Below are 17335 nucleotides of genomic sequence, written 5' to 3' on the forward strand. Positions count from 1 at the left end.
CTGCATGGGTCACAGGGGTAAGGATGGCGTGGGAGATGATGGAAGACTTCCTGTAACCCCACTGCTACCCAATCCCACTGCTCTGCCCTGAAAGAAACACCTGTGAGACTCATCCAACTCTCAACTCGGTCATCTGTTCAACAGTGCTCACCATCCAGAGGAGGTTCCAGAACCTGCATCTTGTTTTCTGTCTTGCTTTTGGGGACAGAAAAGAACATCCCCTGAAAGCACACAGCCAATTGTCTCTACCACCCTGGCCTTGATTCTCTTCAAGCCAGGCTTCTTCAAAGTGTAGACTGAGGAGAGTACTTTTTACCTCTGGATTTCCCTCTACCGTGTCCCCCACCCGTGGAACATTCCTTTGCTAAATTCTCCAAAGAGCTCCATGTTGCAAAACCAAAGTACCCGATGCTGTCTTGGCAGCCTGAACATTCTTTTTTCAAAATGCTGTCTTTCCTCAGCATCTGTGACAGCAGCCCACCCAAGCTTTCTTCCTACTTCTCAGTCGTTAATTGTAAGTCTCCTTGTTTGATCCCCTCCTAAATCTTTTTCTTTTTTCTCCCAGGGTTCCAACTTCTTCCCTGTGCTCTCCTCATCCTAATACATGATCCGTGGGTGACCACATGGCCATCCAGAGCTCCACGCATCTAACTTGATTTCATCTATTTCCCCTTGTATGCTGATGGCTTTTCCCATCAACAAGTCTACCTAAGAAATGTCTGCTGGGCCCCAGGACCCCATGGGCTGAACCTATAGGACACCTCTACTCAGGTGCAAATCCCACAAGCCCTACAAACCTGCACAGGACCCCAGACCTCTATTCCCTGTCTCATGGCTGGACACTGCCATCCACCCAACTCCCGAGGGCAAAATCCTAGAGATACTGCTAGGTGTGTTCTCCATTGTCCAATGACTCTCTGGGACCTGCTCTGGAAAAGGCTAAGCCATGATCTTCACCTTGCCACAGATGTGTGTAAAGTCCCCCAGGAGGGATCCTCCTCGGCAGATGCACTCTGATCGCATCCTGAGCAGAGATTTCCCCTGGTTTGGGTGGTTCCACACAGGAATTCCGAGCAGAAGACCTGGGCCCTGTAATATATCTGGGAGACTGCACTCCTCATCTTCTGTAAGAACTCACAATGTCTAACCTCAATGGATTAGGCATAGCAGTAAGCCCATGATTTGGAATATGGACTTGAATATCCAGAAGGAATCGCTAAAAGAGAAAGTTTGGGGAGGCACGTGTCCATGCACGAGCATGAAACAAGGGACTGCTCAATTTTATTTTTCATCGTAAATACCTGGACCTAGTTGGTCTCTTATCTGAGCATGTGAATTCATTTAAACATAAATTATAATAAAAAGTTAAAAAACGAAACTCCATAACTTGGCAGATAAGCCTGACCGCTGATCCATCTACATCAACTGATACAAATCTCAGCCAATCCATCTTCAAAGAATGATTGTGATCTGTCTGGAGAAGTTATCTATGCGATGCAAAGTTTAAAGTAAGTAAGCACAAGGGATCTTGACGAGCAGTAACAAGTCACACGCTTCAACAGCAAATCCAGGGTTTTAACTTCAAACTTTGGTTTTCGCCAACATTGAGAACAGCAGATACAATGTCAGTTTTAAAACCCGCATTTACATGGCATGTTTTTCCTCTCCTCAAGCCTGTGAGATCTGCCAACCACAGCAGGTAACGATGGAAACCTGCTTTCCTTGCAAAGGAGTCTCATATTTCTGATTTTAGGTTTTCTCCTTAAGGATGGTTCTATTTGCACAGCTGCAATCTAAGTTTTCATAGGAGACATTTCCAAATACTGCTTATGTGGGGGCCACATTCCAGACTCGCTAAATCAGGCTCTCCAGGGATGGAGCACTAGCATCTGACCCTGGGGTTTGTTTTTTTTTAGTACAAAGTTTATTTTAAATCCAGTATAGTTAACATACAATGTTAGTTTCAGGTGTACAATACAGTGATTCAACACTTCCATACAACACCCAGTGCTCATCAGGACAAGTGCACTCCTTAATCCCCATCCCCTATTTTACCCATCCCGCACCCCCCCCCCCCCACTTCATGCCCCCTCTGGTAACCATCCCTTTGTTTTCTTGTTTAATTAAAAAATTTTTTTATTTTTATTTTTGAGAGAGAGAGAGAGAGAGAGAGAGAGAGAGAGAGAGACAGAGGATCTTGAAGCAGGCTCCATGCTGTCAGCACACAGCACCACGTGGGGCTTGAACTCCTGAACCTTGAGATCATGACCTGAGACAAAGTCCGATGCTTAACCGACTGAGCCACTCAGGATCCCCTTCATCCCTTTGTTTTCTATAGTTAAGAGTGTTTCCTGGTTTGTCTCTTTTTTCCTTTGCTCATTCTTTGTGGTTGTTAAATTCTGCTTATGAGTGAAATCATATGCTATTTGTCTTTTTCTGACTGACTTATTTCTAATACTCTCCAGCTCCTTGCATGTCGTTGCAAATGGAAAGAGTTCATTCTCTTTATAGCTGAATAATATTCTATTGTATATATATATACATCTTGTTTATCCATTCATCCTTCGATGGACATTTGGGTTGCCTCTGTAATTCGGTTATAACAAATGATGCTGCTAAAACATAGGAGTTAATGCATCCCATTTGAAGTAGTGTTTTGCATTTTTTATTTTATTTTTAAGGTTATTTATTTATTCTGAGAGAGAGATAGCGAGCGGTTTGGGGGCAGAGAGAGAATCCCAAGCAGGCTCCACACTGTCAGCACAGAGCCTGATGTGGGGCTTGAACTAACAAACTGCAAGTTCATGACCTGAGCCAAAACCAAGAGTTGGACAGTTAACCGACTGAGCCACCCAGGTGCTGCTAACAATTTTTTAAATGTTTATTTTTGAGAGAGAGGGAGGGAAGTGGGAGGGAAAGAGAGAGAGCACGAACAGGGGAGGGGCAGAGAGGGAGACAGAATCCGAAGCAGGCTCCAGGTTTTGAGCTGTCAGCACAGAGCCCCACACTGGGCTCGAACTCACAAACTGCGAGATCATGACCTGAGCCGAAGTTGGACACCTAACCAACTGAGCCACCCAGGCGCCTCAATGCTTTTATATTTTGGGGGGTAAATGCCCAGTAGGCGATAGCTGGATCTTAGGGTAGTTCTATTTTTAACTTTTTCAGGAACCTCCATACTTTTCCACAGTAGACGCACCAGTTTGCATTCCCAGCAACAGTGCAGGAGGGGTCCTTTCTCCAGATACTCGCTGACACCTGTTGTCTCTTGTGTGTTTGAATTTAGCCATTCTGACAGGTGTGAGGTGATAGCTCATTGTGGTTTTGATTTGCATTTCCCTATGATGATCGGTACCTATTATCTATTCATATGCCCATTAACCGTCAGTATGTCTTCTTTGCAGAAATGTGTGTTCATGACTTCTGCCCATATTTATTGGATTGTCTGTTTTTTAGGTGTTGAGTCATTCTAAACTGCTCCAGGAAAGATCTGATGCACAGATGATGTTGAGAAGCATCTCTGAGCTTCACCTGTCCTGGTTTAAATAGAATCTTGAACTTTAGAGCCATGTGTGTTACTACTGAAATTTAAAAACAAAAATTCCTTATGTGTCTTCTTTCAAGAGCTATTTTTTTTTTACATGAGTAAAGTTGACACACAATGTTACATTAGTCACAGGTGTATATCACAGGGACTTAACATGTCTAGTGTTATGCTCTGCTCACCACAAGTGTAGCCACTATCTGTCACCATACAATGCTACGACAGCAATTGACGACATTCCCTGTGCTATGCCTCTGATGCAATGACTTATTCATTCCTCCTTCTCTGAAGGCCTGTATCTCCCACTCCCCTTCACCCATTTGTCCCATCCACCCACCCCCTTCCCTGCAGCAGCCATCAGTTTGCTTTCTGTATTTATTAGTCAGGAGCTGTTTGTGACATATTTATTTTACAGCCACACTTAGAACAATTACAGGACGGAGGAGTGTGTTTATGCATCTGCGTCCCCTTCTTTACATGACAGGCAGGCAGAGGGGAGAGGGAAGGGCCTTGAGGCAGTGGGATTTCCATTGTCTTGGTTACCTCTCTGCTGTGTCTCCACACTGGGTTGCTGAGTGCGGCAGGGGGCCCAGTGGGGGGCGGACAACACCCCTCCCCACTCTACACATCTTCCTGTGGCCGGAAGTTAAAGCTAAGGATGAGGCTGGTTACCAGGGAAACTGCAGCCAGGTCCATGGGATTCCTGAAGAAAGGAAAACTCCTAAGTGGGTTTTCAGATGCAGGATGGACCCTAGGAGCCTGACCCCAGCCACGGATTTCTGAGCCAACCATTAAGTTCACCCAGCGGGTGCCTGCGCATGAGCGCACACACACACAGACACAGACACACACACTCACACAGACGTGTGCACGCAGCAGCATTCCTTTGTGATGTGCACAGTGACTCATTCTGGTGGGAGCACCTCACCCACAGGGAGGAGGCAGGTGATGATGGGTCGTGCAGGCAGGACCCAGAACATGGAAAGGGAGACGGGACAGTTCCTTAGTGTTATAAAATCAATGGCATACCTTTTCCACCATGACTTACTTAGACATTTGCATTACATTTTCCAAAGGGCTTTATTGGGCTCTAATTACACACCAGTGTCACCCAGTTAGAGAGTCCAATGCAGTGACTTGTAGTAAATGTACAGAGTCGTGCAGCCATTGCCACAGTTCAGTTTTAGAACATTTCCTTCTCTCCAGAAAGACCCTGTGTACCCGTCAGCGCTCACTTCCCACTACTACCTCCAGGCCGAGGCAGAGTCTAATGTAATTTCTATCTCTGTAGGTTTGCACTTTCTGGGCATTTCCTAGAAACTGACTCCTGCTTTAAGTGGACTCTCGTGTCTGTGTCTTTCATGTAGCTGAACACTCTGGGGGCTCATCCATGTTGTAGCAGAAATCAGAAGTTCATCCCTTTTCATAGATCAGTGGCATCTTACTGCATGGGTTGCCACATTTCGATTATCTATTGACCAGCTGACAGACTTTTTTACACTGTTTTGCTCTCTGGCGATTATGAATAATGCTGCTGTGAACATCTGAGTACAAGTTTTTGCTTGGACATAGTTTTCGTGTCCAGTTTCTCCATGTTTTCGTTCCTTTGCCTTGCATGATTGCACTGGCTGAAACTTTCAGTCAATGTTGGGCAGAAATGGTGGGAACCGCCATCCTTGCCTTGGTCTGGATCTCAGCGGGAAAGCATTCATTCACTAATAAATATGTGACAGGAGACATGTTTTTCTTGTAGATAGCCCTATCAGAATGAGGACGTCCCCTTCTGTCCCTAGTTGGACGAGCATTTTTATCACGAATGGGCCTCGAATTTTGTCAAATGTCTTTGTCCATCAACATGATCACATGGTTTCTGTCCTCATTATATTACTATGCTGGTTGACCCGAACTGTATTTTGAATGTTAAAGCGATATTGCAACCCTGGGATAAATCTCACTTGGTTAGTTGGTTTTCCCCTTGCAAATGTTGTTGGATTTGATATGCTATTCTGTTGAGGATTTATGTATGGATGTTAATGATAGATATTGGTGTATAGTTTCTTGTGTTGTCATGTGTGGCTTTGGTGCAGGGTAATATTGTCCTCATGGATGAGTTAGGAAATGTTCCTTCCTCCTCTCTATCTGGAACAGCCTATGAGGGATGGATATTATCTCTTCCTATAGTTTAACAGAACTTAGCAATGAGGCCAGCAGGCCCAGGGCTTTTCTCTGTGGGAAGGTTTTTAAATCAATTTTTAAAATTTATTCATTTTGAGAGAGAGAGAGACAGAGACAGAGACAGAGAGAGAATGTGGAGCAGGGTCAGAGAGAGGGAAAGAGAGAATCCCAAGCAGGCTCTGCACTGACAGTAGGGCTCGATCCCATGAGTCAGACACTCAGCTGACTGAGCCACCCAGGTGCCCCAGTGGGAAGGTTGTTAAATAACAAATTCAATTTCTTTACTTGTGATAGGTACATTGAGATTTCTGATTTGAGCATTCCACTCTACCCCCATGCTCTCCCTGTATTTCTTGCCTCCTGGTGGTTCTCCCTCTGCCTCTTGCCTAGAATTTGACATGCTGATGCTTCAGATTCTGTGTCTCCCTCTCTCTCTGCCCCTCCCCCACTCCCACTTTGTATCCTCTCTCTCCCTCTCCCTCTCTCTCTCTCTCCCTCTCCCTCTCTCTCTCTCTCTCTCTCTCTCTCTCTCAAAAATAAACATTTAAAAAATGCAGAATTTGACATGCTGAACATCTCTGGACATTAGTGGATTCCATCTCCTAGTCTATAACTTGGGACCGTGTGCTGACTCAGATGGGACCCCCAGATACCCACATACACTTGGTATGTGGGCAAGGGGACAATGACTTTGAGGCAGGGGTGGGATGGTACCACTGGGTCTGTCAGTCACACCTGCCCACCCATTCCCCATGTGCCCCAGTGCAGGCCATGAGTAAGTGTGGTCAGGAGCACCTTCAGCAAGCCCCACATCCACACTGCCCCACCCCGTTCCTTCCCACCCCTCTCGTCTCCTGGCCACAGAGCCACAGAGGGGCTCCATGACGGCTCTTTGCCACATGTATGGGCGTTACAGGTCTCCCTGATTAAAGGCTCAATCCCGAGGGCCAGGATTGTCTTGTGATTACTCCAAACTTCCCCACCCCAGCAGCCAGCCTTGCATGGAGTGGGGGAGGCAAGGGTGAGACGATGAAACCTTAACGAGTGGCTAAACATCTGTCTGTGGTTGGTGTGGCTGCTGCAGTAAAGCCATCTCTTTATGACTTCCTTGAACTCTGCCAGGTGGGTAGGAGTGCCCCTGCCCTAGTGCATTATGGGGAGGATTCAAGGAGGTATCTTACCAGACCTGAGGCTTCCAGCTGGGAAACGTCCACCAAAGTGACTGGTTCTCCGCACTTCACCCCCGGCCTCTATAGAGGTTAACGTTGGTGAGCTGGTTAGGAGTCATGTTCTGAATTCAGTCCGCCTAGGTTTGCCTGTCACCCTCTCCTTCAGTGCCTCTGCGACACTGAGCAACTCACCTGACCTCTCTGTACTCTGCTTTTCACACACAAAGTGAGATCGAAGTCTTGCTCAATGATGGGTTCTGGGAGTGGATTCCATAAGCTGATATATGGAGACATGTAGAATACTGTCTGATACCTAGGAGAAGATCAATAAAGTGAAATGCGCATGTTATCCTGCTAACCACACCCCAAACGACCAGTGTAAATTTAGGCCTCAGAGTTTCAAGGAAGAACATCCCTGCTTTGTTTACCTTCTCCTGTCAAGTGGGACACGAGCCTGGCAGGGTCACCTGAGCACCAAGCTCTCTGGAGAGATCACACGTTCAGAACATAATAAACACACCTGCTCTGAAGCCACTTCTGTCTGCAGAAGACTCACAGATGTTTGCAGCAACACAGCTCTGGACATTACCTAATTACGGAGACTGGGCGCAAGCAGACTTTCTCTGTAGTTCAGAGGGACTGCACGGGCACTTCCTGGGTTACACAGCACTGGATCTGTGGGGAGGAAGAAGGATGATGCCTCATTAATGCCTCCTGAAATGAAAAGGCACACATGTAAGTCCCCAAACGACTCTGAAATGACTCCGTGATGCAGGCATGAAACTGCTGTTCGCATTCCCCAACCCAGGGACACCGGGCAACAAGGTACAGCCCCTGGAGATGCTACGCCAGGGGGGCCGGCACCATCCCCCAGGACCTCATACCGTGGGCGGTGGGCTGTGCTTCCAGCTCTCTGTGGGCAGGAAGACTCTTCAACTTGCTCTGCCCGGATGATCCGAAGGCTGCTCGTGCTGCAGGGCTGCAAACGGTGACTCGATGGTGTTCCCTGGTGCCCTCTAGGCCTGGCTCCAAACCTCCTGATAAACTGTGATCTGCTGCTCTAGAATTTAAATGCGGTGACCTCACACCTGACAAAGAACAACCCAATATGGATAAAGAACCTGAATGCAAAAGTTAGGTTTTTTTTATATGTATATTTATTTGGCAAGGATGATGAGGTAACGGGTCAGAAATTCCTTCGAGGGGAATACCATCCGTGTTATAAAGCAGGGAAACAATGTTCTACATTTAGCTCAGCATACTCATAACGGCTTACACAGACAACACAATAGTGAACCACCAAGTTCCAGTTCCAGGTCCCTTTCTGCACCTCCTTTAGCGTCAGTCTCTTGAAAGTGGATCTCCGTTCAGCACACGTCCATTCCAGCAGACCAGTGCTGCTGCTGGGAGGCAGTCCGTGAAATGGCACAAAAGCACATGGCCATCGACAATGGGGCATTCATGCTACAGAGAAGCTCTCTACTGTACTGACAACAAGGCAGGGAGGAGAGGCAGAGTTCGGGGTGGGAAAGTGACAACATGCATCACGGGAGCCATAATAAGGAAGTTGCGGACCCCTGGGGTATGCGGTGTCCCATAGAAAGCCCCACAGGGATCCACAAATTCAAGGTAGGAAAGACAGGACCTTCCTGGGATTGGATGAGGGCTCACGCCGATCGAATTTTCAGTCATCAACGCTGCTCTTGTCACTTCTCTGACGACTGCTTACTGGTTGGTCCCCAAAAGAAATCCACGCTCAGGATCATGTCTGGAGCCATTCAGACCCGTGTCACGTGAGGATGAGAGCCTCAGTTTTCTTTCAACCACTGCTTTAGGAGCCTCTGAAACATCCTTTTGCTTTCCTGCTGCATCTCCAGTTGGAGCTTCTCGTCTCTTTCCTGCTGTTGGAGCACCCCTTCGGGCAGCAGGCCAGGTCGGCTGGTGCTCAGGCTGAGGGTCAAGCCGCTGAGGCCCTGTACCAGTGTCTCCCAGGAGGAAGCATGGGGGGCCCCTTTCCTCTCTGCAGACATCCCAGAGACATTTGGCCTATGGCTCTGGCAGTATCGACATTCGCATCTGAATCTGTTCTGATCTCTATCACCTGAGGAGGAGATCCTGGCTTTCCTCTCCACCCGATAAGGTGCCACCTGATCGAGGTGCCGCCGTCTCATGTGCCCCAGAAGGGTTTTCTTCCTCTGAGGGGACGCTGACCTTTCCCACCGCCTCTCTTGTAGGGTTTTCTCATCTCTGTAGCGCTGCTGGAGCAGCCCCTCTGGAAGAGGGGCAGGGTATTTGGTGCCAGGACTGGTTTTGAGGTCACCCAGGCCCATCATAAGCAGTTCCGAGAAGGAAGGAGAGGAGGCTGCCGTGACTTCCCGGGAGGTCTCTTCAGAGATCATCGGGGAAGACTCAGAAATCAGTGTTGAGCTGCATTTCCGGAGTGGATCCATGGAGGTGTGGTCCATGCTCACAGCTCCACCTGGCCCTTGGTCTAGACAGGAAGCTGAAGACAAAGGTTATCAAAGAGCTGGAAGCTAGCAAGGGAGGTGTGTGGCCAGAAGGACCCAGACTACATCAAATGGTGATAAAAGAAGAAAGAAAACTCCGTTATTATTCATCTGACTTAACGTTTCTGAGCCTCAGCTTCCTATCTGTTAAATGGGGATAATAATGAGCCCTACTCCCTACGATGGTTCTGGGCTTTAAATAAGAGTATACATTTCCAAGCTCAGAATTCGGATGGCATATAATCAGGATCTCAGGCATGAGATTAATCATCAAAATCACATCACAGGTAATGAAAAATGGTGCCCTGCAGTCAACCATGTGAATCCCCTGCCCACTTTTTGTTGTTGTTGTTGTTGTTGTTGTTGTTGAAAGAGAGAGACAGAGGGCGCGAGTGAGCAAGGGGGGGGGGGGAGAGAGAGAGAGACAGAGAGAGACAGAGAGACAGAGAGAGACGACAGAGAATGAATGAATAGGGAGCCTGAAGCATGGCGCAAGCTCAGTCAACCCTGCCGACTTTTTATAACCATTCAACCATAATTTTAAGAACACTCCATGTGTGACCAGCATCTGCTATACTCGTAAGTGTCCATGTACTTTCCAAAAGGAGACAATGGCTAAAATTTCCACCATGGTGACACATTCTTTTGAATTTTCACTGGCTTTTATCTAGGTAAAAAGGATGTTCAAACCTAGGGAAGTCATTTCGTAATCCTCAGTAAGCAGCAGTAAGAATTTTACTAAAATACAAGAACAGAGATCAATGAAATTTCTAACAAGACAGATTAGAGAAACTCAAATTAAAAGATGCTTCTTTGGGGCGCCTGGGTGGTTCAGTCGGTTAGGCGTCCGACTTCGGCTCAGGTCATGATCTCGCGGTCCGTGAGTTCGAGCCCCCCGTCGGGCTCTGTGCTGACAGCTCGGAGCCTGGAGCCTGTTTCAGATTCTGTGTCTCCCTCTCTCTCTGACCCTCCCCCATTCATGCTCTGTCTCTCTCTGTCTCAGAAATAAATAAACGTTAAAAAAAAAAGTTGCTTCTTTGATGGGGTGCCTGGCGGGCTCAGTCAGGCGTCTGACACTTGATTTCAGCTCAGGTCATGATCTCGAGGTTCGTGGGATTGAGCCACATGTCAGGCTCTGGGCTGACATTGTACAGCCTGCTTAGGATTCTCTCTCTCCCTCTCTCTCTGCCCCTTCCCCGCTCACATGCTCTTTATCTCCCAAAATAAATAAGTAAACGTTTTTTTAAAGAGTTGCTTCTTTGAAATAATCAATAAAATTGATAAACCTCTACAGGACTGAAGAAGAAAAAAAAAGAGAAGAGCAAAGAAGACACATCACACTTCTGACTTCTAGCCATACTACACAGCTAGAGTAATAAGAACAGTGTGTTACTGGCATAAGAACTGACACGTGGGCTAACAGAACAGAATCGAGAGCCTAGAAGTAACCCCATGCATGTATGGCCAACTAATATTTGACAACAGAGTCAAGAATACTCAATGGATAAAGAGACAGTCTCTTCAATAAATGCTGCTGGGAGAATGGACTATTCACATGTAAAAGAATAAAGCTGGATTCCTATCTTACACTCACAAAAGTTAGCTTGAAATGGATTAAAGGCTTAAATGTAAGACTGGAAACTAAAACTGCTAGAAGAATACATAACGACAAAGCTCCCTGACACGGGTCTTGGCAATGGATTTTTGGATATACCACCCAAGGCACAAACAACAAAATCAAAAACAAGTGGGGCTATATCTAACTAAAAAGCTACACACTAAGGAAACCACCAAGGTGAAAAGACAACATATGGAATGGGACAAAATATTTGCAAACCGTATATCTGACAAGGATTTAATATCCAAAATATAAAGAACTCATACATCTCCACAGCAAAAACAAAACAAAATAAACTGAAAAAAACAACAACAACAACAACAACTAATCATCGAATTTAAAAATGGGTAAAGGTGGGGCGCCTGGGTGGCTCAGTCGGTTGAGCATCCAACTTCAGCTCAGGTCATGATCTCGCGGTGAGTTCGAGCCCCGCGTCGGGCTCTGTGCTGACAGCGCAGAGCCTGGGGCCTGCTTCTGATTCTGTCTCCCTCTCCCTCTCTGTCCTCGCCCCTGCTCATGCTCTGTCTCTCTCTGTGTGTCAAAAATAAATAAACATTAAAAAAATAAAATAAAATAAAATAAAATAAAATAAAATAAAATAAAATAAAGTAAAAATGGGTAAAGGCTATGAACAGACATTTTTCTAAAGATGACATACAAATGGCCAATGGGTACAGGAAAAGCTGCTGCAAACCACCAATCATCAGGGAAATGCAAATAAAAAGCACAATGAGGTATCACCTCACACCTGTTAGAATGGCTAGCATCAAAAATACAAGAGATAAAAATGCCAGCTTCCATGTGCAGAATAAAGAATACTTGTGTACTTTTGGTGGGAATGTAAATTGGTGCAGCCACTATGGAAAACAGTATGGAGGTTTCTCAAAAAATTAAAAATAGAACTACCATATGATACAGACATTCCACTTCTGATAGTATATCTGAAGGAAATGAAACCACAATGTCAAAGATGTATCTTTACCCCTATGTCCATAGCAGTATTATTTACAATAGCCAAGATATCGACACAGCCTAAGCATCTTTGATGGATAAATGGATCAAGTAAATACACAGACACGCAGGCAGGCAGGCAGGCAGACACACACACACACACACACACACACTATCTGGCCATAAAAAGGAGGAAATCCTGCTATTTGTGACAACATAGTTGGACCTTGAGGGCATTATCTCACTTATGTATGGAATTGAAAAGGAAACTTCCAAATATACAGAAAAAGCTATCAGATTTGTGGTTGTCAGAGGTGGTGATTTGGGGAGGGAGAAGAAAATTGGAGGATGATGGCCAAAAGAAACAAACTTCCAGGTATAAGAAAAATAAGATAAATAACGAAATATAATGTACAACATGATGACTATAGTTAACACTGCTATGTGATATAAATGAAACTGTTAAGAGAGTAAATCCTAAGAGTTCTCTTCACAAGGAAAACATTGGTTTCTTTTTCTTCTTTTTGTGTCTCTGAGATGGTGGATGTCAACTAAACTTACTATGGTAACCATTTCATGATATATGTGAGTCTGATTATTATCCTTTATACCTTATCCAGTGCTGTCAATTATATCTCAATAAAACTGGAAAGAGAGAGAGACAGAGAGAGAGAAAGAGAAGAAATTAGTTACTAACAAGAGGAATGAAAGAGGAGATTTCACTAGAGACCCAGGAAATATGAGAGAAACGATATTATTAATATTACATGAAAATCTCCATACATAAATGCAACAATGTGCAAATGGATTGATTACTCAAAAACCATAAACCACCAAAACTTACCCAAGGTGAAAGAACATGCATATTTCAGTGCCATTTACAGAAACTGAATCAGTTGTTAAAAGCCTATGATGAAAATCCCACATGGTATCACCAGTGAATTCTACCAAATATCGACAGGAATAAAAACACTCACACACAAATTCTACACAATGTCCTCCAGGAAACAGAAGTGGGGGAAATACTTGCAAGTGATTTTATGAGGCTAGCATTTCACTGATACCAAGAAAAGTACTGACCAATATTCTTCCTTAGCACAAGAACAAAATTCCTCAACAAAATACTAGCAGATGGAATCCAGCAACATATTCAAAGGAAAAACAGCATGATCAAGTGGGCTAGCTCAGGAAAGCAAAGGTGGTTCAATAATTGAAAACCAACTAATGCAATCCTCAGATTTAGAATATAACTGATTAATCAATCAATGTAATCTATAGTTGAAGATGAAAGATTAAAAAGAAAAATGATAGCCTCAATGCTATTCCTCTCAAAACCAAATGGCATTTTTCAGTAAACAATTTTAGAAAAACAAGTTTAGAAAAACAATCCTAAAATGCATATGAAACAACAGAAGACCCAGAACAGCCAAGGCAACCTGCAGGAAGAACAAAGTTGGAGGTACCCACCCTCCTCATTTCAAAACATATTTCAAGGCTACAGTAAGTAAATCAGTATGGTAGTGACAGAAAGACAGACACTGGCCAATGGGACAGAAGAGAACCCAGAAATAGACCCACGCATGTACAGTCAGCTGATCTTGACAAGGGTGCCAATAATACGCAATGGGGAAAGGACAGTCTCTTGGACAAATGGTGCCGGGAAACCTGGACACCCACGTGCAAAAAGGACGATATTGGACCCTACGTTACACCACACACAAAAATCAACCCCAAAGGGATTGAAGATTAAGTATAAGACGTGACACTGTAAAACTTCCTGGAAGAAAACATAAAGGAACATCTGTGTGACACAGGTCTTGGCAAGTGATTTCATGGAAACGACACCAAAAGCACAGTCATGAAAAAGCAAAAACGGCCAAGTGGGACTACATCAAACTTAAAAGCTTCTGCACAGCAAAGGAAAACATCAACAAACTGAAAAAGCAATCTACAAAATGGGCAGAGATGTGCAAACCATGTATCTGATAAGGGTTAATTTTCAATATTTATAATAAACTTTTCTAACTCAATAGTAAGAAAACAAACAAACCAATTTAAAAATATGCAAAGGATTTGAATAGACATTTCTCCAAAGAAGACATACAAATGGCCAAAAGGTATATGAAATGATGCTCCCCTTCACTAAGCATTAGGGAAAGGCAAATCAAAACCACAATGAGATGTCACGTCACACATGTGACACGTGAGGATGGTTATTGTCAAACAAACTAACAAAGAGCAGATCACAAGTGTTGGAGAGTATACAGAAAACTGGAACCCTCGTACACTGTCGGTGGGAACGCAACTGGTGCAGCCACAATGGACAACAGTATGGAGGTTCCTCAAAAAATTAAAACTATCATATGATCTTGTTCGTATCCAGATGTCCCCTCCAAAACAACTAAAAACAAACAAACAAACAAACAAACCGCCAAAAAACCCATCATCTGGTCCAGCATCCCACTCCTGGGCATATATCCAAAAGAACTCAAGCCAGCCTCTCAGAGATGTCTGCATTCCCATATTTACTGCAGCATTAATCGCAGTAGCCAGGATAATGGAAACAACAATCCTGTCAATCAACAGTGGAATGGATAAAGGAAGTGTGACACATCTATACAATGGGATATTATTCAGCCGTATAAAAGGAGGAAATCTTACCCTTTGCATTCCAGGTGCTGTGGATTAAAGAAGCGAAATAGATAATGCTGTTTCTTATCCAGTGCCTTCCATGTGCCAGCTAACGTCAGCTAGGTGTTTTACATTTGTTGTCTCCTGGAGGTCTCCCAACAAACCTTGAGTAGGCAGGATTATTGCCTTTAACCAGGAGGAATTTGAGGCTGAAGGAGAGAGACTGAAGTGGCAGGGTCTGCCCTGGAATCCAGTGTGAGTGTAATCCGAATTTTAGGGCGGAGGGAGGTGAGTCTGGAAAGAAAGGCAGGCACTAGGATGCAGACAGCTTCCGATGCCGTGTGGGTGTAAGGGAACATCATGTGCTCCGTTACCTGCCCTGGGGTACCCCCCACCCCCACCCCGGCACCAGGACCAGGGCAGGCTATCTGAGGACATAACTGGAGTGTACTGGATTGATGCACACAGTGTAAGACGGTGTGTATTTGTGGTCCACAGGTGGGAGAGTCAGCCCTCTGGTGACGGATCGTCCGTGCATGACGCAAAGGATGAGAATGTGTGGCAGAGGAGGAGAGTTTCTAGGGCTGAACACAGACGTGTAATGTGATCTTTATGTTCTTTGCTCTAGCTCACGTGGTGTAAAGCCTGACCTGCCACCTCTCCCATGGCAGCATCAGTAGGTGTAAAGATAGGGAATGTGGCAGATGCAATTCTGTGAACCATCCTTGCATTACCTCATTATGTATTCACAAATGCAACCCTCTCTGCTTGGTATTGTCACTATTAAGAATAATAAGCCCATTTCACAGGTGAGGATAGTAAGGCACAGGGCCAGGTACACTTCTCAAAATGGCAGGACTGCAAGTGGCAGAACTGAGTTGGAAGGAAGGTTGTTTAGGAACAGAGCTTGTGCCCTTACCCACGACACGACATGGCTCCCACAGAAAAGAAAACCAAACCCCACGATGCTCCCCATATCCAGAAGTCTGCTTTGTGCTGTGAGTAAAGAGGAAACCCCTCCTCAAACAGGTCTAATCACAAAGGCAATTCACAATCACACAGAATGAAATCAGAAGTAAGGGTGGGTGCAGGCGGGGCATATTCTGGGGTCTGGTGACGCCATCAAGGACCTAGGTTCTTTCCAGTTCTCTGATCTTTGTGTGTGTGTGTGTGTGTGTGTGTGTGTGTGTGTGCGCGCTTTCCATCTTGTGTTTGTCAGAAGAGCCCTGGAAGCAAGGAAGGCAGGTACTGCCATCCCCATCTTAGAACAACAGAAGCTGCATGGCCAGGTCTGGACATAGTGGCCCCAAAGACAACAGGCACTCAGCTATTGCAGGCAGGGCCTTATCCTCTGAGTTTCTGGTCAGACTATGGCTACTGGAGAGCAGGGATCTTCCCTCAGCATTCAGGGCCCATGGTTCAGGCTACAAGTGATGCATGAACACAATTCCACTCATTTGAGGAGCTGCTCAGGGGCTGGCCTGCCTTCGGTGATAATTTGACCTCCCGTTTTCTTGGGTGCCCCTCTGCCTTTTAGTCAGAATACTAGGACATTCTCCAGGTTCTTCTCTTTGGTTCTAGACAAACTCTTTGGCTCTTAGACCCAGGCCCCCGCACGTTTGCTGGCAATGCCTCTCCAGATGATCTGTCAGCCCCAAAAGCAGAACCTAGAAAGTATCCCCAAGGGTGTGAATTCAGGGTTCACGAAGAGGTGACCTTTCAACAAACATTGTGAACAGGGAGAGGAATCTGACAAGCACATTTCTGGGGTCAGGACTTTCCTGTCAAGAGGGAACAGTTGGGAAGAAGTGTCTGAGGCAGAGGCTTCCAGAAACAGTGCAGATACTGCCAGAAGGCTGGAGCAGCTGGGGGGTAGGGGAAGGGAGTGAGAGTCTAACAGAAAGCAGGGGAGAACAACGGGTGACAGGCACTAGATCCTGCTGTGCTGAGTCAGCTTCTGTTCAGTCAGCTGGACTGCAAAGGACACCCAAGGATCACAGATGCCGAATGACAGCCTGTATCGGGCTGTAAGTTAGGCAGAGAAGGGACATGGAGAGGACCACTTAGAGAAGAGGCAGGTTTGGACAAAGAGCTGGAAGGACAGTGAGGAGGAGCGCCTTCTTGTGAGGCTGACAGCAGTCACCTGGATTGACACAGCCTTCACCCGTGTGTTCATGTCCCGTCCCCCAAGGCGATTTGTGCTCTTGCCAGAGCATCCCATATTTAACTAGCAGCCTTAATTCACTCAACAATCCACCTACTGGACAGATCACTGTGGGCACCTACTCTGTGCACCAGTCGCTCGGGACTTGGAAAACATTCTCTGAGTTGCCTGGAGCTCCAAGGATCTTGACCCAAGTTCCACTGTGAGACCAGAACTGTGGCCGATGGGGCAACAGTGACCCACACATTGAAAATCCCTCTATAGCCTCTTTAAGTTTCTGGAATTAGAGATGGTACAAAAGATCCAATCTTCCTCCTCCTCACAGAGAATCTGAGTACAGAGATGTCCCGTTTACTCCATCCTCCTGTGTCATAACCGGTACACGAGCTGCCCTTTGGGATGAAGGACCCTGGGTGAAGGTCCCTCCTTCGCTGAAGAAACATGTTCTAAGCACCACCCGAATTCATGTGTCAGTTCACTGGACTCAGTGGGGACACAGGGATCACACAGGGTGTAGTCTGCAAGCAGATGACCACTGCACATTGTGTGAGAAGAGCAGTGGCAGAATTGAAATCA

At 45.7% G+C, this 17335-nt stretch overlaps 1 protein-coding gene across 15 annotated transcripts in view; it reads right to left on the reverse strand.

Moving 5' to 3' along the window:
• Window positions 1–2172: 2172 nt before the first annotated feature.
• The window catches only part of FAM156B (family with sequence similarity 156 member B), a 71737-nt gene continuing 56574 nt past the window's right edge, over window positions 2173–17335 (reverse strand). For 7 of the 15 annotated variants that reach the window (XM_081794129.1, XM_081794120.1, XM_081794122.1 and 4 more), the window contains one exon: window positions 8023–9457. In XM_081794129.1, coding sequence (XP_081650255.1) covers window positions 8697–9353 — 657 coding nt within the window. In that variant the 5' untranslated portion in view covers window positions 9354–9457 and the 3' untranslated portion in view covers window positions 8023–8696. Of the gene's footprint in view, window positions 4248–6900; window positions 7202–7477; window positions 7564–7772; window positions 7977–8022; window positions 9458–14625; window positions 14890–17335 lie in introns of those variants that run through there. The other 8 variants (XM_081794124.1, XM_081794127.1, XM_081794131.1 and 5 more) reach the window with 4 other exon arrangements.

The sequence above is a fragment of the Panthera onca genome, chromosome X (assembly GCF_046562875.1).
Source record: "Panthera onca isolate mPanOnc1 chromosome X, mPanOnc1 haplotype 2, whole genome shotgun sequence".
Classification (NCBI taxonomy): Eukaryota; Metazoa; Chordata; class Mammalia; order Carnivora; family Felidae; genus Panthera; species Panthera onca.